Source organism: Poecilia reticulata, chromosome 15 (assembly GCF_904066995.2).
Source record: "Poecilia reticulata chromosome 15, P_reticulata-male-v2, whole genome shotgun sequence".
NCBI lineage: Eukaryota > Metazoa > Chordata > Actinopteri > Cyprinodontiformes > Poeciliidae > Poecilia > Poecilia reticulata.
Genome location: NC_088844.1, coordinates 15,970,649 through 15,994,804, shown reverse-complemented (window position 1 = coordinate 15,994,804; position 24,156 = coordinate 15,970,649). Strand labels below are relative to the sequence as shown.

At 38.4% G+C, this 24,156-nt stretch overlaps 1 protein-coding gene across 2 annotated transcripts; it reads left to right on the top strand.

Moving 5' to 3' along the window:
- The first annotated feature begins 107 nt into the window (after positions 1-107).
- Positions 108-23,190, top strand: myofl (myoferlin like). Of its 2 annotated transcripts, XM_008429546.3 has the most exons (54): positions 108-417; positions 852-907; positions 997-1,088; positions 3,197-3,305; positions 3,490-3,580; positions 4,033-4,202; positions 4,554-4,682; positions 5,915-5,977; positions 6,822-6,872; positions 7,021-7,051; positions 7,150-7,265; positions 7,354-7,480; positions 7,560-7,663; positions 7,736-7,804; positions 7,876-7,919; positions 8,003-8,085; positions 8,181-8,216; positions 8,834-8,958; positions 9,050-9,163; positions 9,284-9,461; positions 9,586-9,710; positions 9,797-9,906; positions 10,010-10,202; positions 10,295-10,450; positions 11,250-11,381; positions 11,474-11,637; positions 12,511-12,625; positions 12,844-12,946; positions 13,029-13,168; positions 13,247-13,411; positions 13,655-13,742; positions 14,372-14,449; positions 14,527-14,708; positions 14,807-14,974; positions 15,050-15,151; positions 15,255-15,416; positions 16,210-16,375; positions 16,470-16,540; positions 16,873-16,887; positions 16,969-17,067; positions 17,380-17,508; positions 17,913-18,065; positions 18,214-18,305; positions 18,399-18,569; positions 18,720-18,868; positions 20,000-20,139; positions 20,399-20,487; positions 20,577-20,672; positions 20,777-20,918; positions 20,997-21,096; positions 21,690-21,865; positions 21,969-22,078; positions 22,169-22,316; positions 22,468-23,190. In XM_008429546.3, the coding sequence occupies exons 1-54, from the start codon at positions 330-332 to the stop codon at positions 22,504-22,506; spliced, it is 6,144 nt and encodes a 2,047-aa protein (XP_008427768.1). In that variant the 5' UTR covers positions 108-329; the 3' UTR covers positions 22,507-23,190. The 2 variants fall into 2 exon arrangements, with proteins under 2 accessions (XP_008427768.1, XP_081472542.1); XM_081616416.1 differs by lacking the exon at positions 16,873-16,887.
- Positions 23,191-24,156: the final 966 nt, after the last annotated feature.

Here is a 24,156-nt window from a genome sequence, read left to right as displayed (position 1 = left end):
GCAGTACCAATAGGTCCGCTAGGGAGCAGTGTTGCGCAGCATTAAAACAAAATTGAAATAACCTATCATAACTACGCTGGGGGGATTAAAAGCGACGAGGAAATTCTGAACCTGCTGTTGTGTGCACACCCATTTTTGTTCCTCATTTAAAGCCACCTCAGAGTTGGTGTTTTTTTTATTTTTTGTTTGGCCGCTATGACTCATGAATGAGGTTGTCCTCGTCCTCTTCTGCAGTTCTCTCCTCCTTGCATCTCAGTTCTCTCTGAGGAGTACAACTCTCCTGACCGAATATGTGTCGAGTCGCCGAGTAAACTTGGATATTGGTCACTATGCTGCGGGTCATTGTCGAGTCTGCGAGCGGGATTCCTAAAAAGAAAATAGGAAACCCAGATCCAATTGCTACTGTTCTTTTTAGAGGTGAGAAATCTCATATTAATTTAACAATTTTTCTGTGTCAGCCAGTCGAGTCATTCACATATTTTAATTTATATTTTAATCAGTCACCTTCTTTGTAGTCCTTTTTGGTTGCAAAAATGTCATAGTCGTTAGTGAAGGAATCTTTTCCAGAGGGTTTAAGTCAAATATTTGGGCGGTGATTCAGAAAACGAGGACGATACATCCTAATAAGGTCATAATATAACCTAATGTCTATGTTTGGTTCAGTGCTTGTTATTGAACTTATTCATATGTTTTAATTTGCACATGCATGTGATTTAGTGCGAGTTTAACAAGTTTGTAACAAGTTTAGCTGAATACCTTTCAAAATAAAAACATAAGAAAGTAACGAGAATAAAAACCCTGAAGCTGCTAAAGCCCAAAAATATAAATCATTCCCCTTTTTATGCTTTCAGGTGAAAAGAAGAAAACAAAAGCAATTAACAATGACTTGAACCCAGTTTGGAATGAAGTAAGTGAAGAATTACAGGGTTGTTAACTTTATTTTTGAACTTTTACAAGTTATGCACTGTTTTAAATGCTCTTCATTTTGAATTACAGGTCCTTGAGTTTGACCTGAAAGACTCTCCTCTGGATGCATCCTCCTACCTTGATGTGATTGTAAAGGACTATGAGACAATTGGGAAACACAAGTATGTATTTATGATACACTGTCACATTTGTATGCTGTATTGGGATTGTAATAGTTTACAGTGTAATGTGTTTTGGTTAAAGTTGGTCATTTGCATATCTTTGCGGGGCAGGAGAACATTTGTCTGATGGGAGAAAAAAAAAGGGGAAAAGGGAAGGGGAGGAAAAATAGAAATAGTTCTGAGTGAGGCAAAGGAAAAGAAACATCCCTCTTGAAATATTTGTGTTTCCAGCAATAAGATCGCGATTACCATTTAAAGCTTTGTTGAAGACAGTTTAATATTTCTCTAAATTCTGAACAGCATGTTGAAACTTCTCTTAGCTGCGTGCCTCAAGCTCACTGCAACCATGTTAAGACTTGTCAAAAAGAAGTGCTTTCTTCTACTCTTCTAAGAACAATGAAAATGTTGCCTTAAGCAGAGATTGAGATCTTTTATTTTCGAAACTTTAGGTCCATAGCAACTCAAAAGACTGTGACTTTATTGTTTTGGTTAAATAGCTACTGCTCTGTTAGTGACATTCTTTCACCAGTTTCAGTGCATTAGTCTCAATGAAATGTAGGCAAGGAGGCAGACCAAGTAATAACATTTCCATTAAGTCATTCCAGTGACCGACAGTAACAATGTAAACTGATTTGCAAGCCAAGACAGGGGGAGGTGATGGTGGGATAGGGCGGAGCTTCTGTCTCCCTTATGATGAATGATGCTTCATAATCATCAGGGCTTGTGGTGGCGTGTCTTTGGCAGAAGTGTGATGACTGCAGTTCAGGCAGTAATGGCACTTAAAGGGCTTTGCAAAAATATTAATATCCATTGAACCTTTTTCACAGTTTGTCACGCTATCAGTACTAACCTACACGTATTCATTAGACAGTTCAAACAGTTGCATGCAATGTGAAGGGTTGGTTTTCTACCACACATAATGTTTTAAATGCAGACCAAAATGATAAAATTTGGCCTGATCTCATCAGGGCAACTTCCTCCACAAGTTTTGCCGTGTCCCCAACATGGTTTTTGGAAAACTGCAAACAGGACTTCTAAAGGTTTTCTTTCAGCAATAGGTGCTACTCTTACTGCTACATTCTGGTGGATGGCAGAACCAATAGTTGTCCTGTCAACAGATTCCCTGTGGATCTCTGCAGCTCCCCCAAAGTTACAATAGACTTCTTGACTGATCTTCAGATTAATTCTCTATCAGTTATCATTAGGCTGAACAATTTGTCTTAATACAATGGCAGCTTAGGATATTGTTTTATAAATCAAGCCTGTTTTAAACTTGTTTTATGATGAGAGTAAAAGACAAAAAGGTGGACTCTATTTATCAATTAGATGATGTCTGAAGGTCATCGGAGGCACTGGATTTTCTTGACGAATACAATGCAGCGTAATGACAAAATTGTCCACTGGTAGTTGGAAATGTACAAGTAAGAAACTTTTAACATCGACAAGAGCTAAATATATTCAATCTTCTGTTAAGAATGACAAAAGGAAACAACTAAATTGCATGTGTCTTTTGTTGCTTGTAATTCAGACTATTCTGTGCTGTTATCTGTCATTAAAGTGACCACAAAGCATCCAGCACAAGCCAGTGGTACATAAAAAAAAAAAAACGTTTCACTTGCACTTCCTCAAAATATATCCTTTAAATTGCATTGGCAACTGTTGACTAATCAGGGAGGATCCTTTCTTCCATTGCAATGGCATCCTTTCACAATTGCATTGTTGGTTTGAATTTAGTTGAATTGAAAAACTTGGCATGAATTTGGAGAATTTCCAGGCTGTTGCAATATATTGTGATCATTAATCATGGCTGTAGAGCTTCTGTTTTTTACACAAAGGGACTAAGTTTCCATGCTATATTCAGGAAGCAGTGAAACTGGGAAGTTAAGAGTATCAGTCATTCATGGTAACCAGCAAAAAACAATTATAAACATTTATTCTGGTTCCAGTTTATGTTGCATGTGTTATTATTTGTTGAAGCATAGCATCCTTGAAGTTCTGTGTGTGACGCAAATTCACAGCATTGTTTTTTTTTTTTTTATCAACACTCAGTATTACTTGTATGACTTGTGATTTTTTGCTGAACATAAATTAATGTTATTGCTTTCCAGGTTCATTGGCTCTGCAAAAATCTCACTGAGAGATTTGGCCAGTGGTCAAGTGAAGTCCCAGCCATCTAAAAACGTCCCTTTGATCAATGAGAAGCAGCAAAATGTGGGGGTAAATAAATTCGCTCATAAATTATCCCATGTACACTTAAAACCTTAGTATGTTCGACCTTCACTGCAACTTCAGTTTTGCTTGTATCAATTTATTCTATGTTGTATTATATTCATATAGTAGACACTGGACTGGATCATACTACTTGAAAGATATATAATGGTATTTATTTATTATTCTCCAGACAACCATTAATTTGGGCATTGGGTATGAGCCACCGGCTAGTCCAGACCTAAATGATCACACTAATGTCAACGTCTCCTACATGGAAGCAGGTAAAAAACACAACAGTTCTTTTCTATTAAAATGGTCAGACTTTTATTATGACATTAAATGGTTATGTCTTTCTGTCTAGGTCTCTCCTCAACTTATACTTTTGCCTCTGAAGTTGTAATATATATTTCTAATGAAGTGTGTTTATTCAAAACGGCTTGTAATTTCTGTGATATAACAAAGCAGACCCAACTTAATTAAACACAGCCTTAATGATTTTCTTAAACTTTTATTATAGTGGAACAGCCACATAGTGGGGAATGTATAAAATTATTTAATTTAATTTAATTTATTTATACAGCACTAAACATTTCATGGTAGGGAAATATTCGAAACAATATTTCAGACTATAATTATGCGTTTCTATTTAATCTACCAACTATTTAATTGTTGAGAAGAAGACTAAGCATAGTTGCATTGCTTGTTTCAAGTCTTTTTCTCTTGTGTTGTTCAGGAGATAATGAGGAGGATGGTGACACAGAGGATATTATGGATGGAGCAGGTCAGGTTGGAAGTTCAGGAATGCCTCCTTCACCAAACCAACCTGGAAAACCAACTCATAAATTGCACCGTTTGAATAGAAAGAGGCACAAGGTTTTGGCCAATAAGCCTCAAGACTTCCAGGTTTTGTTTGGTTTTGATTACTTTTCCTGCATAACAACAAACACCAATTAGACTTCAGATTCAGGAATGTTTCTGTGATGCACAAGCGTGTGTACAATCAGATTAAATGTAGACTTAAACTCATACCAGAAAGTAGATCACTAAATTTCTGTAATTCTGTAAAACTGAAAATTCATCTGTTGGTCTTACATGTTTTCACACATTTGGTCCTTTGTGTTTGGAGTAGTTGTGTTTGTCAGCTTCAGTGAATAAGAAACTGACAAACAGCTGCCCCACAATGCATAATTATATATATGAAAAACAAGTTAATCCATTCTACATCTGTCTTTTCTTCTCTATTTTAAAATTCAGATTCGCGTTCGTGTTATCGAGGGTCGTCAGCTGCCAGGCAACAACGTAAAGCCAGTGGTGAAAGTGAATGTTTGCGGACAGACCCACAGGACCAGAATCAGGAGAGGAAACAACCCGTTCTTCGATGAGGCAAGTTACTGATAGTCTTTGCTGCTCTGTTATTCTTTATTTGCTCCTCAAATATCCTCAAGCTTCTGTAAAATGCTAGGCATTTCTTAAAATGGCCTCGTGATCTTCTTTAATGGTTAACTCCACTATTTTATCCTTTGCAATCAAGTCATTCTACAAGACTTTTCATCAGTGAGAATGCATTACTGTATTCTCACTTATTAAGATCCTCCTCACATTTTTCGGTTGTTAGCTACTTCTAATTGTGCTAATTCATATATCAAAACGTTCAGCTTCTTCAGGAGATTGCTGCTATGTCTTTTGCTAAAATTCACTATTGTACTTTTTGAAATAATTGCCCTTTTGTGCAAAATTTTTGCCCCATTGAAATACATGGTGGAATTCACTAACTGATGTCGGTTGCTAGTGTGCACTCTAGTAACTGCCGTTTTTGAACTTTTAATGCTTTTTGACAAACAAAATGATGCTGTTCATACATTTTTCACTATAGAGAAATAATGTATGCATTAAAATGTAGCCATGTATGAATACTTTAAGGAACTATTACAATCATTGCTACAGCTCTTTCTGTTTACTGTCAAACTCTACTGGAGTACAGCCATGCCACACCTTCTCCTATTCTTTCAATGTATTTTTCTCTTGTGCTCTGTTTCTGTGTTTGCATTCTGCTTGTCTACCTTTCTGTATGCCTTCTGCTTCTACTGGTTTTATTGTCTGCTAAGGTCTTCTGCAAACGTTAATCAATTTGAGCAATTCACATATCAAAATGTTCTGCTTCTTTTGCTCCTTTGTGCTTTTTGTTTTGCTATGTTTCACTTCTTCAAATATTTCTGGTTTTGTATTAATTTCCTCTTGTGCTAATTATGCTCTTTCTTAAGCTTTCACTTTTTGACTTTTTCAAATAATTCAGGTTGCACACAAACGTCTGCTTCTTCTGCTGAATTCTGATATACCTTTGCTTTCATTTTATTACTTAGCAAAAGATTTCTACAATATATGACTGTAGCTTTCTTCTGCTTTTTTTCTACTTCTTATTCTTTGTTCTCATGTTTCTTGGATTTCTCCATCAATCATTCTGCAAATATGCATTCTCACGGCTGTTTCGCAAGGAACAGCTATTTTTCTAGTTTTCTCAGCTTTTGCCATCGTGAGAATCTTGGTCTCATCGTGAAACCCTAAAACACCCACATATTTACCCAAGATAAATGTTTTTCATTTTTTCTCCGTTTTAGATGTTTTTCTACAATGTTAACATGCTGCCTTCAGAGCTTTTTGATGAGAGCATCAGCCTTCGAGTAAGTATTATGTTTCTATTCATGAAGCAGCTATTCTTAGTAAGTATATTTCTAATGAGCCTGTGGATTTGTAATCTACACACATGGCCAGTCTAGAAGGTTTACTTTTGTTTTGAGAGTTTTCTTGCCTGTGTGTTTGTGGTTATTGCCTTGGTGAAAAATCTACCTTTAGTTCATCTCCAGACTCTTACTATGAAGGTCTTGATGAATTTCTTCATTTATCCTTCACCTGCCCAACAATGTTCCCACCTCCGAACTTTTTGTTGATACTGCATTTTTGCGGCGCTTTGCAAACCATTCCTGCTCTGAACATGGCACATATGCTGATATAAGACCAGGTCACAAGCGAGCCTGTATTTCATTTGCTTGTCCAAATGTTCTACGATAAATTTTACACTGGGCTTCACCAGGCTTCTCCTTCAGCAGTGGAGTCTTATGCTGAAGCAGACAACTTCAGGAATATTGTGACGAACACTTGCTTCTGTCTAGTTAATTGTTTAATTATGTTATGTTTATTTTAGTATTGCGGTTCCAACAGTACATATGAGAACATTCATTAAATACACCGAGAGATAAAAGAGGTTGTTTATCAATACTCATTGTTTCTATTGGCTTTCCTGGCATTACGTCAGTTCTTGGACCTAGATTTCCTACAGAATTATCATTCAGTTATCCACTTTTTCCAGTTTCTCTGACCTATAGTGTGAATTTCATGTCAACAGGCCCACTAGAAAGAAAAATATATTAAGAAAAAAGTTGACATGTTTTAAACTCACTGTCTCAGTGGTAGATGGGGTATTTTTATCAGCTCAGTTGAGCATTAATGCTTTGTTTTTCTTCGCAGGTTTATGACTCTTTCTCCCTCAGAGCAGATTCTCTCATGGGAGAGTTCAAGGTATACTGTAACCACTCATACACCAATATAAACATATGCAAATCCATACCAAAGCTGAAATTTTAAGTATTAAAGTATTTTTTTAGAGTAGTTAAAATTCTAATATCTGACAGTAGTTTAATATTCCTCTTTTTCCTCTTCTACTCAGCTGGATGTTGGCTACATCTATAATGAACCTGGTCAGTTTTACCAAAGAAATGCATTTTGCGAAAATTTGAATTTCTTTTTCTTTTACGTTCGTGCACCGATGTAAACAAATTCTCCTCTCCATTTCCAGGTCATTCTATAATGAGAAAATGGCTGCTCCTGAGTGATCTGGAGGAATCCAGCACAGGGGCCAGAGGATACCTGAAAGTTAGCATTATTATTGTCGGCGCTGGAGATGACCCGCCGGTACAGGCAAAATTTTCACACATCTTACAGCAACTTTTAAAATGATGATGTAAACACCTTTTATTATATCCTTTTCTTTTGGTTCCAGAGTGAGAGAAGAGAGTTAAACGAGGAGCAGGATGATATAGAGAGTAATCTTTTGGTTCCAGCTGGCGTCACGATGCGATGGGCCACTCTGAGCCTTAAAGTGTTTCGTGCGGAGGATATGCCACAGAGTAAGGGACACAGAAATTCATCAATTTATTCAGTCAGATCCCCTCTGGAAACCTCATTTCAAAAGCTTTTGCATTACAGTGGACGACGCCTTTGTTCAGACAGTGAAGCAAGTGTTTGGAGGGGATGGAGACAAGAAGAACTTGGTTGATCCATATTTGGAAGTCAGCTTTGCTGGAAAGAAGGTATTTTATCTTTGATTTAATAAAATAAGTCTGTGTATGACTATCGTTTCTTAACTCTTAACAATGTTTCAGTTCCGCACCAAAACAATCGAAAAAAATGCAAATCCAGAGTGGAACCAAGTCATCAGTCTTCAAGTCAAAGTAAGAAAGATGAATGTTGCAGCTCATCATCTCCTGAACTGTATAGTGGTAAAAAACCTCTGCTTTTGTAGTTTCCATCCATGTGTGAACGCATCAAACTCACCTTGTACGACTGGTAAGTGTTGACATTATTCTACAGACAAATCCTTGGATTAAATGCAAATATCAGTATTTAATATTGCTATCTACATTTGCAAGTGATCGTCTAAGCAAGGATGACGCCATTGGAACAACATTTTTGAATTTGAGCAAAATCTCTTGCTCCGGTGGGGAAATTGAAGGTAATTATGTTTTTTTGTTTGTTTTTGTTTTTTTCACTTGATTTTACACATTGATGTACAAAACACCTTCAACATCTTTGTTTTATTTTAAACAGATGCCAGGACTGAAACTTCAAACACAGCCTCTGAATGTATGTATGAGATTAACTCTTCATATATTTTAAATTGAACAATGTAACTAAATACAATATTATGATTATTTCTGTGCTTCTTAGTTCCTCTTTTATTTAGATCCGTTATGTTTTTGTGTCACTTTCGTTCAGGCCTTTCTCGGTCATGCTCCTTTCATTATTACTATGTGTTACTTTCTTATTTTGGTTAGATCAGTCTCGTGTCATGATGTGTTAAATCCGGACCCAATTGCAGCAGGCGAGAGACGAAATAGTTTTCTTGTATATCTAATGAACAAACAAAGAAACAAACTTAGAAAAAAAGTCCAGGGAATCAAAAAATCCAAACATAGCCAAATGGAGACCCGAAAAGATTACAGGGAAACCAGCGAGAAGTGACGAGACGAACCGACGAGTAATGACTGACAATGAAGTGCTTAAATACTGGGAGGTTGAATGTAGGAATAAAAGACCGGGGCTGACGAGCTAATTGATTGTGAGTGGAGGAAGCAGGAGCCAGACAGAGGAGAGGGAGAGAGAAAGAAGGCAGAGAGGTGAAGGGAGAATACTAGAGGAACAGGAAATAAATCTGACTCTTAAAACTGTTGAGGTGGTTTTAAACATGTGGTGCTTTACAGTGAGCCCTTCAGCATCAGAGGGCGGGTTTCTCCCTGCTTTTGGACCTTGCTATGTCAACCTGTATGGAAGCCCCAGAGAGTTCACCGGCCTGCCCGACCCTTATGAGGAGCTGAATTTTGGGAATGTAATAAAAACTATTTGATCTAAAATGACGCAATTATGTTTTAAAACGTGACAAAACATGAATGAGGTTTTCGGTCTGTGATGTGTCCCAGGGAGAAGGGGTCGCCTATAGGGGGAGGGTCCTTGTTGAACTTTCCACTCAGGTGGATGGAAAAGTTGATAAGAATGTGGATGATATCTGCAGTGATGACATCCTAGTGGCACAGGTAAACATCATGCAAGTCAATTCTCTTGACTTAATATTCATGAATACCGTAGTGAAAGAAGTCAGAAGCTTCTTCCTTCTTTTTTTTCTTCTAACACTCCATCATGCTTTTTAATTACAGAAATACCAGCGCAGGAGGAAGTACTCCCTCTGCGCCGTTTTCCACAGTGCTTGCATGCTCCAAGAGCCGGGTGAGCCAATCCAGTTTGAGGTCAGCATGGGTAACTATGGCAACAAACTGGATTCCACCTGCAAGCCACTGGCGTCCACCACCCAGTACAGCTTCGCTGTGTTTGACGGTATGACACTTACTAACCGTGAACCAAAACTGATGACTCTGAGTGTTTCAGTAGGAGTGCACAGTTTCCACAACATAGAACATGTGTTTAAAATGACTCGGTACATTTACTGGGATCTCCACAGGTAACCACTACTATTACCTGCCCTGGGCGGACACAAAGCCGGTGGTGATTCTCACGTCATACTGGGAAGACATCAGCCACCGCCTGGACGCTGTCAACGTTCTCCTCTTTATTGTTGATCAACTGGTGAGACAAGTTTTAGATGTAAGGTCTACGCATGCCATATACTCCGTATTGATTACAGTTTTTATATATTTTGTTATTTAATTCAGGAGTCCCATCTAACGTCTCTGAGGAAAGAAATCCAGGCCAAAATATCTGAGGCACAGCTGACAGAAGTTCTGCTCAGACTGCTCAACCATTTGATTGAGAACATCAACAAGTAAAACATGACCCATTATTTGTTTATTTATTTATTTTCAGAGGATGTATCATTTAATTAAACATTAGGATGTTTTGAATAAACACTGTTTTCCTCCTAAAAGCCTTCAGCTTCCAACACTGGAAGGTCAGCACAACATCACAGCCCTCGATCTCCAAATAAAAAGTCTGCGCGAGGCTGCTTTAGTCAGTATCAGAGCGGCGGCCTGTCAGATGACAGAAGAGACCCTGGATGTCAAGTCAGTCGTTGGGGACATTGAAGAGTGGCTGGAGAGAATCAAACTGCTTGCAGATGAGGTCCTCACTTCATCTGTATCCCCTTGGATAACATAATATGTAATGTTAAAAGGATGTGATTAAAACTTATAAACAATACTTTCATACGTCAGGCTCAGAACAGCATGCCGGATGTGATCATATGGATGCTGAGAGGGGAGAAGCGAGTGGCATACGCCCGAGTCCCAGTCCACCAGATCCTGTACTCTAACTATAGCGAGCAAGCTTGTGGCAAACACTGTGGAAAAACTCAAACCGTGTTTATGCAGGTAAAAAAAAAAACAACAGCCAACATTCCTAGAAAATGTGTCATTGAAAGCCTGCTTTGCAGACTTACTGCCTTGTAAAAGTATTTATGACCCTTAAACACTGTTTGCCATGTTATAAGCACAAACATCAAGGTAATTTGTGTGGTACTTGATAGACCAACATTTAGCAGTTTCAAAATGTATTTTTGCAAATATAATCTGATAAGTATTGCACACCTTTTAAAAAAATAGTGCAACCATTTGCTTGCAGAGGTCAGAATATGATAGTATAATGAATCCCATGACACGCCACAGACAGGTCAGTGACAAGGTTGAGAAGACGTTTATAGCAGAGTTCAGGATATGAAACAATATTCGAGGTTTTGAACCCAAATATAACACAGGTGTATCGGAGAACTGCAAACCAATCTGAACACTGTCATCCATCTTTAACTTGCAGGCCAGAATGGGACGACATTAATGATAGTGATTGTTCTAGCGGAGTTTAGGTAGGAAAATCTGCTCCACAGAGACGATCTTTATGGAGAAGAAGAAATAGTGATTTTTGAAAAAAGGCTGTGATAAGTCCAATGTGAAGGTGCAAAGGCACCCCACACTTTTCAAATTTTCATTTGAGAAAAACTTGGAAAATCGTATACCATTTTCCTTCCTCTTTATAATAATTTACTACTTTGTGGTGGTCTGTGAAGTAAAATCCCCCCAGTATACATACATATACAAGTTTGTGGTTATAATGTGGAAAAATTTGAAAATATTTATATCCATTCTTGCATATTTCATCACATTTTTGCTTTGTCAGTACCCCATGGACAAAAACAAAGGAGTGAAGATCCCTGTTCAGTTGCGCATCAGCATGTGGTTAGGCCTCTCTGCTTACGAGAAGAAATTCAACAGTTTCTCAGAGGGAAACTTCAGCGTGTATGCTGAAATGGTACAACTCTGACACTACTCTGTCATTTAACTTGCATTCGCATATTTCTCGAAACTCTGCCAAACGCACCTCTCCTCTCTTATTCTCTGCAGTATGAGAACCAGGCTCAGGTGTTTGGGAAGTGGGGAACCACCGGCCTGGTGGGTCGCCACAAGTTCTCAGATGTGACCGGCAAAGTGAAGCTCAAACAGGAGCGCTTTCTGCCTCCGCGAGGATGGGAGTGGGAGGGAGACTGGTTTGTTGATCCGGAGCGATGGTAAGTTTAAGAGCCTGACTTTATCACGTGAAACACGCAGTCTTGACCAGTACCATGAGTCTTGGTTGCACACTTGGCGCGTCCTGTTATTCTCTTGCACTTTAGTACAGTCAAGAATTTTGTGTGTAGTTTTTTGAAACCAAGTTACTTCTGCAAGATGCGATAGCAATACAGACTCAAAGTGCAACACATTTTGATTTAATCTTTTCCTTTCTTTTAACTGAGAGATTTAAATCTGGATGAGTAGAAACAGCTGTTTGCTCAAAGTCTCCAAACAAGGCTCCAAGGTATTTTCTTACAAAGGTTTAAACCTTCAGTCTAATTGAGATAAGTTTACGTGCCTCGCACTTTTACAGGGAGCTGTTTTCCTTTTTTCCTGCTGCTCCCGATCTTTGCCCTCTTTTACTTGTCAAAAAACTTGGACTTTTAGATTACTCCAAATGCAGTAGAGTCCAAAATAGGAAGATTTTTTATTTGTATGTTTATTTAATTTATTTCTGCTGGAGTTGGCAGTGAATTTTCCCAGGAATTAATCTTTTATAAGTTTAGTAGAGCTAGCCACAAAATATTATCACTATAATCACAGGATACCAATAGAAATTTAAACACTAGCAAGTGTTGTGATTTAGGGAACTGCCTTTTGGTCCTCTGAAGTGTTTACATTCTCTCTCAGGCTCTCTCTCTCGCTCACGCATAACATCCTGGGCTGGTCGGATAACTTTATCATTGTTCTGTGTGCGTGTGTGTGTGCGTGTGTGTGCGTGTGTGTGCGTGTGTGTGTGTGTGTGTGTGTGCGTGTGTGTGCGTGTGTGTGTGTGTGTGTGTGAGCCTCCCATTAACCTTTGCGGTGTGGTGTGCTGGTGTTTTCTGCAGTCTCTTGACAGAAGCTGACGCAGGGCATACAGAGTTCATAGATGAAGTTTTTCAGAACGAAACACGTTTCCCAGGTGGAGAGTGGAATCCTGCTGCGGAGCCTTACACGGACGTGGTACAGTGCACGGTTTTGTTGCTAAAATCATAATAATTTAATATCTAAATCTGCCAGGAGTAGGAACAATTTGCGCTCAACTGTTCATATAGAAGTCTGATAATGCAAATGAGTTGGAAGTTAAAGCAGAGTTAGCAAGTGTTCGCATGCTGTTGCTGTTACCGAATTGTGAGCATGCGCTTATAAATTGAATGATAGTGTTTATGTTTGTTTTGCAGAATGGAGAAAAAGCTCAGAGTCCTGAAGAGTTTGAATGTCCACCTGGTTGGAACTGGGAAGATGTCTGGAGCTTCGACAGCGACCGAGCTGTTGATGAGAAGGGTAACATGAATGCAAGAATCTCCTGAAACTAATCACTTCTTTGAAATAATATATTTACAGTAGCTACATCCTTTTCTCCTAGGTTGGGAATATGGAGTGGTAATCCCACCTGATGATAAACCCAAATCCTGGGTTGCAGCAGAGAAGATGTACCACAATCACCGCAGGAGGAGACTAAAACGAAATAGAAGGAAGATTTCTGACAAAGTTACTGCAACTGAGGTGAGAAAAATGTAGAAAAGAAAAAGGAGTGCTCATAAAATATGTGACAAGTACAATCTTGTATTTTCATTGTTACAGAAAAGAGAACCGGGGGAAGGCTGGGAATACTCCTCTCTGATTGGCTGGAAGTTTCACAGAAAGGAGCGCTCTTCCGACACGTTCCGGCGCCGGCGCTGGAGGAGAAAGATGGTCCCTTCGGACCGCATTGGAGCCTCTGCCATCTTCAGACTCGAGGGAGCACTGGTGAGTTTTGCTGAAACGCTCCAAGTGAGTTTTCAAAACGTGACGATTAAACCTGCTTTCATGGCAACTGGCATAATCTGAGGCTATCTGTGTGTCACATCCTCCCATTATTCCCCAGTTCCAGGAAAAAGCTGGCATATAACTCAGGAAGCGTGATGTTACTCTTGACTCTGTGCTTCATAATTTGCTAAAAACTGTTCTTGAGTTTTCCTTTCAGTACCTCAACATATGTTTTCTTAACAGGGGGTTGATGTTGATGAAAAGGCCAGTAAAACGGATGCAGCCAAGCCATTTGGTGCCAACACACCCACCGTTTCCTGCCATTTTACCCGTGAGTAACTGAGGCAGATGGAATTCACTCTTGGACGTTGATGTTGATTAAAATCCCTTTGATCAGTTTGTTGACTGTTCGTAATTAAAGATAACACAGTTCCACGCTTACTGGCACTAATGTGTAAAATGCCTTTAAGAAATTCTCTTTCATTGCTGAAGCCCAAATTGGCACTGAAAAATTTAGAAAAACGTATTATTTGAGTAAATTTATTGGGTGCAGAAAAATTATCATGTTTGGAATAAAAAATAAATAAAATCAATAGTGTTTCTCTTGTTGGCATACTTGCTGTTGGATTTTTCAATAAAACAACACCTAAATGTTCTGTAGCATTTAAGTTGGAAAGTTCTCTAGATCCTGGCTTCTGTTTTTCTGCTGTATGCTTTGCTTTTCTGTTTAGTATTTCCACAAGATTTGGGTCTGGTGAAAGATTTTCCTAAAAGAAAAACAATTATTTTATGATGTTTTGTTTTTTTTTTGCTGGAAAATATCTTCAAATTTAAAGTTGTATTTATTGCTGAAGCATAAATTAAGAGTTATGCTTCAGCAATTACAGATTATGTTATTTTAAAGCTGTTTTAACCATTGTTGCCAGTAAGGATGAAGGATGCTGTGTTTTCTCCCCCCAGGTTTCTATCTTTACCACCTCAGGGTTTACGTCTACCAAGGGAGAAATCTCTGTGCAATGGATAAGGACAGTTTTTCTGGTAAAGCTGACAACGTAACTACACTTTGAAGTGATTAAGGATGTGACTTAAGACAATTCTGCCTTGATCCACTCCAGATCCCTACGCCCACGTGTCATTTCTGCATGTCAGCAAGACGACAGAAGTCACAAGAACCACACTGAACCCCACGTGGGACCAGACTCTCATCTTTGAGGACATCGAGATCTTCGGAGATCCACAGGCTATTGAGCGCAACCCTCCGGATGTGGTCTTTGAGCTTTATGACAGCGATCAAGTGGTGCTTTTACAGTTTTAGTTTGGGAATTTTAGAAAGCCCCAGTGGTAGATTTATTAAGATTCACTAAGACTTGTGTGCCAATGTGGTTTAATTACCAGGGAAAGGATGAGCCGATGGGCCGCTGCCTGTGCCTTCCTGTGGTAAAACTCCCAAGTAAAAGCCCCAGTTTGTCTGACAGTTTGAAACTGCAATGGCTTCCAGTCACTAAGAAAGGTTGCAGTGCTGGAGAGGTGCTTGTTGCTGCTGAGCTTATACTAAAGGAGAAGGTATAGAATGTACTAAAATGTAGCTGATTACCTTTAAATTTGCAAAAATGATTTAACATGCTGGCTGTTTAACAGGGCGACGACAAGGATCTTCCTCTGGTGCCTCCTCGACGGGGGGAGAACCTCTACATGGTTCCTCAGGGAATCAGGCCAGTCGTTCAGTTAACTGCGATTGAGGTACTGTATTTTTGATTCCTCGGTGAGCACTTCTAAATTTTCTCCTGAAGCTTTCTTCTTTTTCTCCTCCTCAACTGCGATCCGTTCCTCTCACTCATCCTAGGTTCTGACTTGGGGCTTAAGGAACATGAAGAGCTTTCAGCTGGCCGCTGTGTCGTCCCCAAGTCTGACAGTGGAGTGTGGCGGGGAGATGGTCCAAACGGCTGTTATCAAAAACTTCAAAAAGCACCCAAACTTCCCTGGATCTGTGCTGCTCCTCAAAGTGGTATCAACTCTCTGTCTACTTTTATCTACTGAGCAAACATGTGACAACAGTAGAACATGGAATCTCTCTGTTAGCAGGAAGATGCTCAGACTAATCTGTTTAAATCATGACATCATAGGTCAGATTCAAATGGTATAATAAACAAAAATGGTTGGTCACAGAAAAGCAGAAAAAAGCAGCCGATGTTTTCAAAGAAAAACTTCACAAAGGCTGAATAAATATACTACTATGAAAGATTACAAATCCTCTCCTCTTCTTTCGTCATGATTGAAATAGTGTTTGACATATTCTAGTTTCTCCTGAAATCTACAATCATCTCTTTTGTTTGATTCACATTTAAGATGAGATGATTTTTTTCCACACAATGCCACAAATTGTTGATACATCAGTAGGAGTAGAATCAGTTACTTAGGTTTGATCAGGGCTCCTAACTTAAAGTCATATTTCACAAACTGGCCCAAATAGGGATCCCAACCACTACACACCATAAGTTGCTGTGATAATAAAGTGCAGTGAAATCAAATTGCATGATATTTTAGCATTTTATGGCTAAAATAAAATACTGAACAACCAAGAGAAATAATCTAAGTTGTAATGGTTAAGAAACTGATTTGAGTTGAAGCAGTGAAGAGCGAAACTTGAGGGAAATCAAGAAGAGGCCACTTGAGCCGAAGCAGGCCTAATCTCTTATTCACTATATGAATTCTGATGCTGACACATCTGACATGGAATAACCGTTGCAGATTAGAACTTTGTTTGTTGAATAATGTGCCCTCTCTCGCTGTGTTCGTAGCTCCTGCCTAAGGAAGAGATGTACGCCCCTCCGATTGTACTGAAAGTAGTCGACCACAGACCATTCGGCAGAAAACCAGTGGTGGGCCAGTGCACCATTGACTGTCTGGAGCAGTTCCGCTGTGATCCATACCGTCCTAACAGTGATGTCTGCATGTCAGCCAGAGGTCTGCTTACACATCTGTTACATCTGACACATTTTCACATCCTGTGCTCCTAACAATTCAGAATATATATATATTTTTCTATTTGACTGTGTAGTGGCCATGATAACTGCTGCCCAAGGAGATGTTGCCATAGACATTGAGGAAGGAAACGTTTCAAAAACTCAGGTAAAGCAAAGGTTACCACATATAGCTGTTGCTGTGATACCGCTTCAGATTCGAAACAGGTTTTTTGGCACAATATGTACCTTCATGCAAAACAAAAAGAAAACAAGAGCAAGTGAAATAGCTCAGCATAACTAATATTACAAAGGGTTCCTCCAACTTATGGCTGCTGCGGTACCAAAATACATTGAAACTCTTCATGATCCTAAGACGTCTTGGACCCAGGCCTCCAGATAAGGAATATTCTTGGGTTTGTGTTCACCAACAGGCTTTTGCACCAGAAATTTTCAATAGTTTGTACTAATAACATTCTCTATTGGCTTTTTGCTTGGCAGATTAAAGAAGCAAAGGTAAGCTGTATCCATTCACAGATGTTATATGAGAGTCTGTGCAAAGCTATACAGTGTAAATCCATCCTCATTTGTGACTAGGAGGACGAGGCAGTGGACTGGTGGAGCAAGTTCTACGCCTCTATTGGACAGCATGAAAAATGTGGACCTTACCTAAAACTGGGATATGACAAGCTACAGGTGAAATGTTTAACATAATCCAGACAAAAAAAAAATAAGGCTTTGATTTTTGGGGGGGTCTTTACTAAATTTATGTAGATTGATGGCTACAACCATGAAGGAACTCTTTCTGTTGTTACAGAACGGAAGATAGAAATAGCCTTTTATTGTCCTGCCAGGAGACAATATATATTTTTCAGAAATAGAGATATCAAGATTCAAGAAATGTGGAACTGAGACAGATGACTTGCTTTTTTTTAAAAAAAAATTATGTATCCAATGTGCATGCTTACTGAATATTAAAACTACAGCCTGTTGATGTTGGGTTCACAGGTTTATGACACTGAATTAGAAGAGGCCCCAGAGTTCCAGGGTCTGACTGATTTCTGCAGCACTTTCAAGCTTTATCGTGGAAAGACCGAAGACGAGGAGCAAGACCCCTCTGTGGTGGGAGAGTTTAAGGTAGCAAACTGTCACTGTAACAAGGAGATGATTTTAATTGTTTCTTGTGGCTTGCAATGTTTAATTACTGAACCAAAGATAAGGTAAGGCAAATTTATTCGTATTGCACCGTATTTAGCAACGAGGCGACTGAATGTGTTTTATGTTAACTTTGGTTAAATCTTACAATTAAAAGAGGATGTTATATATCGTTGCCAATAACTATTTTTAATTAACATTTTCTCTTGCAGTAGAAATCTTTACAGTGACCAAATCGTGGTGGTGTCTTTTTTTCTTCTTTTTTTTTCTTTTTTTTTTTTGTCTTATGTTGCTGAATTTATTCTGGACACAGAATAAGAAGTGCAGAGATTGTAAGTGTGTTCCAGTGATACGCATTTGCCTGGTTTTACTTTGGTGACCTTTAGGGTTCCTTCAGGATTTACCCTCTGCCTGGCCAAGGGGAGCGCGCTCCACCTCTCCAGTTCAGAGAGCGTCCTGAGCTCGGACCACAGGAGTGCCTGGTCAGAATATATGTGGTGCGCGGCATTGACCTGCAACCTAAGGATACAAATGGCCTGGTGAGCTTCTTATGGAATGATGAAATGAAAATGGTTAAGATCATAAAATAACAACTTCATTTTTGACCTTCTTCTACTAATTCACTTTGAATATGAGATTCTTTCTGTCTTGAGTTTATTATTTTGCGTTTCTTTGCGTTTATTTCAGTGTGACCCGTACATTAAGATTACGCTTGGGAGAAAAACAATTGATGACAGGGATAACTACAAACCAAACACCCTCAATCCAGAGTTTGGAAGGTGAAGTTTCTTATTCTCAAGTTGTTTTAAAGCCAGAAAATTTTTAGTCTGTATGACTGCATCGTCTTTCCACTTCTGTTGATGTCTAAACAGGATGTTTGAGCTGTCCTGCTTCCTCCCTCTGGAAACGGATCTGAAGATCGCTGTGTTTGACTTCGACTTACTGAGCAGAGATGAAAAAGTTGGCGAGACGGTCATCGACTTGGAGAACAGATTCCTGTCTTGTTTCAGGTCTTGCTGTGGGCTGCCAGAGACATACTGTGTGTAAGTGGAAACTTTCTTCTACAGATAAGTGGCATCATATCTTTACTTACCGGAAATTGTTTTTTAAAGGTTGATTGTTGGAGCTCCTTGTTGTTTTGATGCTGTGGCTTGATTGATCTTTTTTTTTATGCATTTGACATTTGATCATAGGTCTGGAATAAATCAATGGAGAGATCAATTGAGACCTTCCCAGATCCTCCAAAATGTGGCTAAAGAAAAAGCCCTTCTTCCTCCACACATAGACGGAAATGGAAGCTCTCTCTCTTTCGCTGGAAAACAATACAAACTGCAAGATTATGGTACAATTTTTATTTGAGATTTCTTTATTTCTCCCCAGCTGTTTTCTGCCTTCAGGCTTCTTGCTTTGCCAGCCTTTCATGTTCAGTGTCAGTTGAATCGACTGAGCTCGAATCCATTAACACACCTGAGGAGGTCGTGTCAAAGAGGAAATACAACAGAAATGACATTTCAGCAAGACAATACCCCTAAACACATGAGTCAGCAAGTAGCACTTTTTTCCACATCAACAAGATTTGCATTATAGAGCTGCAGGTCTAATCAGCTGAACTTAATACGACACAAAACTTGTGGTGTGACATAAAAATGCTGCTTTTGTTAGTAAACAAAGAGAAACTGTAAAGTTTTGTCATCCTGGGTTGGCATAGCACAGTATTTTTCATTGTCTCATTTTATTAGCAGTCTAAAATTCCCTTGTCCCTCACTTCCCTGCAGAGGGATTTTTGCTTTGGAATAGAATCTGCGATGTTTCCCATTAAATTTCTTGTGTGAAAAATAAAACTTTAACACCGTTATACGCAGGAGTGCATCTTGCACACAATGACGCACTGAGACCCTACCTTAAATGACCCAGAGTCGGATGCCGGATTCACATGTTTGGATATTTAAAGCAGTTTTATTAGGAAAACAAATTTCAACTTTATCTTGGAGTTTGTGAAAACTTCACGTACAGTAGATCAGATCAGACTGAATGGACACTGAACATATCTGCTTGCTGTTCTCGTTCTTGTAAGAATTAATAAAGTGCTGTTTTGAGTGAAACTCACCAATCCCTGCTTAGTAACTAAGTGTGACAGTTCATCAGGAAAAACTCCTTTTTCTTCATTTTAATTTTTTCTATCATCAACCATATTATATTTTTATATTTTAATAAGAAATATACCTATTTTATTTGTGTAATAGTGGGCCTGTTAATAAAGTTTTGAATGAATGTGTTATTTTGAATTGTGTGTGTGTGTGTGTGTGTGCGTGTGTGTGCGTTTGTGTGTGTGTGCGTGTGTGCGCGTGTGTGTGTGTGTGTGTGCGTGTGGGGGTGTGTGTGTGTGTGTGTGTGTGCGCGTGTGCGTGCGTGTGTGTGTGTGTGTGTGTGTGTGTGTGTGTGTGTGTGTGTGTGTGTGTGATCCTTTTCCCAGAGGGAAACTCTGTGATCCACCAACATTTGGGACCAGCTAGAGAGAGACTGGCCCTGCATGTCCTTAGAGACCAGGGTTTTGTTCCTGAACACGTGGAGACCAGAACCCTGCACAGTTCACACCAACCCAATCTGCCTCAGGTAAAAAAAAAAAAAAAGTACAAGTCTGACTGTGTTTGTTAAATTTAATAAATTTTCACTTGACATAACAGTGGTTTAAAAAAAATGTTGCCACTTGGAATATTTAAGCTAGTAAAAGGGAAATTAAAATAACTTTTGTGACTGTAGCATAACACGTGAAACAGCTCAAGTGATATGAGCACTTTTTCAGGGCACTGTGAGATCAACAACAACACGTATTTTGAAAGGTTGGACTGAGTTTTCTTTTTCACAAATGCAGGGAAAGATTCAAATGTGGGTAGATATTTTCCCCAAGAGTCAGGGCCTGCCTGGTCCTCCATGCGTTATTACTCCTCGGAAAGCCAAAAAGTAAGAAAAGCTTCACAACTTTGGTACAGATTAACATTTTAACATAATAAGTATAATACTGGGAACACTGCGACGACGTATTTAAACAGATACTTCCTTCGAGTCATCGTCTGGAACACGACGGAGGTCACTCTGGATGAAACAAGCGTCACTGGAGAAAACATGAGCGATATTTACGTTAAAGGGTAAATTACCGATGTCGTCTCGAACTAAAATCAGTTCTCTGTATTTTGGACTAGGAGATATTTTTGCTCAAGACATCATGTTTGGGTATTTGATTATTTCTCAGATGGATGCCAGGAATGGAAGAGGACAAGCAGAAGACAGACGTCCATTACAGATCTCTGGATGGCGATGGAAATTTTAACTGGAGGTTTATCTTTGGGTTTGACTATTTACCTGCAGAACAGCTGTGTGTTGCCTCAAGAAAAGTAAGTGAATTTATAGGCCAGGAAGAAGTCATTCAGTGTTTTATGTGTTTAAATGTAATAATATTTGACCATTTCTAGGAACACTTTTGGAATCTGGACAAAACTGAGCACAGGTTTCCTCCTAAAATCTTCATCCAAATATGGGACAATGACAAGTTTTCACTTGATGATTACTTGGGTAAAATATTTTGGTTATTTACTCAAAATATGTTACAATTATAGATCATCTCTTAAGGTCAAAACCACATTTATTCACAATATATACAAGACAGACGTAGTGATTATTTTCTCACCGTCTGACATCAAAGCAGTCATTTAAGTCATTCCTGTTTTAGGTCAAATAGGATTAATAAAATGATTTCTGTTTGCTGAATGCTTTCATAAACAGCTAGATTTTTTTGTACATTTCTTCAAAGCGAGAGGTTTACATAAAATTCCGTAGTATTTGGTAAAATAGCTTTTGAACTGTAAGACTTGGGTCAAATGTTTCTGATATTCTTCCACAAGCTTGTCACAATAGTTTGCTGGAATTTTGACCCATTCCCCTTGACAGAACTGGTGTAGCTGAATCAGGTTTGTAGACTGGGTAAATCTTTTCAGCTCTGCCCACAACCTTTCTATGCATATAAGATTAGGCTTTTGTGATGGTGACTACAAAACATTTACTTTCTGATAATCTAAAATAACCTAAACAAGACATATGTGGTCTTTTCATACATTGCATCGGGCGTCATGTGCGCAAAACATCCTATGATCATATTTCCTCTACAGGCTCAGTGGAACTTGACCTGCTCAACTTGATGCCCCCTGCCAAGACTCCAGAAAAGTGCAGCCTGAAGATGCTGTCAGGAAAGAGGAGAAATGTCTCGCCTTCGCTTTTCTCCCAAAAGTCCGTGAGGGGCTGGTGGCCGTGTGCAGTCGAGAAAGATGGGAAACAAGAGCTTGGTGTATGTTTGATAGTGTCCAGAGCAAGATTTATTTATGTTGAAATTATTTTCATGTGGAGACTTTTGAAAGTAGTGGGTTTTTTTTCTCTTTCTTTTTAATTAGGGCAAAGTGGAGATGACGCTGGAAATTGTGGAAGAAAAAGAAATGGAGGAGAGACCTGCTGGAAAAGGCAGAGATGAGCCAAACATGAATCCAAAACTGGACCCACCCAAGTAAGAATGGATCTCTTCTTAAGCAAAGATCTGGTTTAATTTTGGGGATCTTTCTGAACGCTAACATTACTGATTATGTCTATGCCACAGCCGCCCTGATACTTCATTTTTCTGGTTCACAAATCCTTGCAAGACCATGAAGTTCATTATATGGCGCAGATTCAAGTGGGTTTTCATTGGACTGATTCTCCTTTTGCTGGTTATCTTGTTCCTTGGAGTCTTGTTCTATTCCCTCCCTGTAAGACTTCTACATTTATCTTTCATTATTTGTCAATTTTGATTGATCACATTTAGTCAAAAACTGGTTCAGTGTTTATTTGCTTTCACGTTAGAAGGAACATCTCAGCAAAGATTGAACTCAATAACACTGAATTTTCTTTTTTTCGCAGAATTACATCTCAATGAAGATCGTGAAGCCTTTCTCTTAAAAAAAGAGGGGAAAAAATACATTTCTACTGCAAAATCTGCAGTCATGCTCAGTGTTTCTATATGCAATAATTTGTCTACAAAGCATTTTTATTTTACAGGAGCCTCTTTCCTTTCTCAAAAGGAAGCATCAGATATTATTCACATGTTAAAATGATAATGCAAAAAATATTTTTTGTTTTTTTATATGCATTGTATGTTTTTAAATTTTGTAATATTCAATGTCCTTTCTATTTTTTTAACAAGAATTTCAGACTTACAATAAACAATTTAAAAGTAATAATACATGTTAAAACAGAAAATCATAACTTCCTTTAGTGACCACCATTAAATTAATAAGAATGTAGCATCCAAAAAAAAGGAATATACAATATTTGATACAAATCTAAAAATGATGATCATTTTTTGCAAATAAAGCCGTGGCTTGATTTAAAAGCTCTGTGCTGAACTGTGGTCTCTTTCATTAAAATATTGCAAAACAAAAATGGTTTAATTGTTCTTGTCGAGCCACAATTCAAAAGCAATGTCGAATTTGGTCAATTTTCAGTAAACTTTAATTTACTATTACTTTTCTCAGTTTCAAGTTATTTCTGTGTCTATTGTGGGTTTTTACAGTCACTGACAAAGGGTAATGACAATTTTACCCATGTGTGTAATGTATATTTATTAAAACAGGAAATCTGTGACTGCTGTCCACAGACTGATCATCCAGTTAATCTGATATTAAGCAGAGAGGCAACAGGAACAGAGCCAGAAGGGAAGTGCTACAGGGACAGACATGGACAGGAGCGATATAAGACTATCTGCCATTCTCTTATACAGTAGAGGGCAGTATGCACCTTTTAGTTATTTTGCAGTCAGGTGTGTGGTTTGATACACAGTTGTTTATGGTTGTATTGTTTATGTATTAGCTTCTGACATAGTTTCTAAGAAAATTGCATGCCATTCAAAATCCGGCTTTCTGGTTAATTGCAGTTGCAAGTAAACCAACTAGAGCTTCAGCTTTATAGATTGGAATAGTTAAACATTTAGTTGGACAATTATACAGAATGCAATCAGTAAATTAGATATTAACCCAATAGTACCATTGCCTATAATACCTTGAATTTAACTTGACACAATTGTGGATGTCAATAGAGGCCATTAAAAAGAAAGATCAGAAACAAATATTTTATTTATTCAGTGAAGTGTGAAGCAGTTTTATTATGTTAAAAATCCCAAAGACTATAGAAGTAGCAGTGATTGTTCCCGAATTCAGCCATCAAATAGGGAGGGAATTATAATGGGCCATCTGGACATAGAAGAAATTATTGCATTGTTGGGTTGAGAAGACAAAACAATTAGCCGTTACGTTGAGATTTTAATTCATTCTTACTTTAATTCATTCAGAAAATCTTCCTGATATTCTAATAAATAACTATTATGAAAAAAATCAAGGAAATTGGTCAAAATTGAGGACAAATTAGATTAAAATGTGGTTTTACAGAATTTAAAAAAGAAGTTTGTAGAAGTTTGATCTTGAAAAAACAGAATATATAAAAGGATCATGACCACTATGGCTGGGACACTCAAGACTTAATGCAACATTACAATAGGTAGATGAATCTGAGAATGATTGAGGAATGAAAATTCGAGGGGAACAACTGAACATG

Bases quoted from the DNA above. Each gene is read 5' to 3' on its own strand.
- myofl (XM_008429546.3), top strand. From the start codon at position 330: ATGCTGCGGGTCATTGTCGAGTCTGCGAGCGGGATTCCTAAAAAGAAA. The intron at 7,266-7,353 runs GTACAGGCAAAA...TTTTGGTTCCAG, and splicing joins GCGCTGGAGATGACCCGCCG to AGTGAGAGAAGAGAGTTAAA. The intron at 11,638-12,510 runs GTAAGTTTAAGA...TGTTTTCTGCAG, and splicing joins TTTGTTGATCCGGAGCGATG to TCTCTTGACAGAAGCTGACG.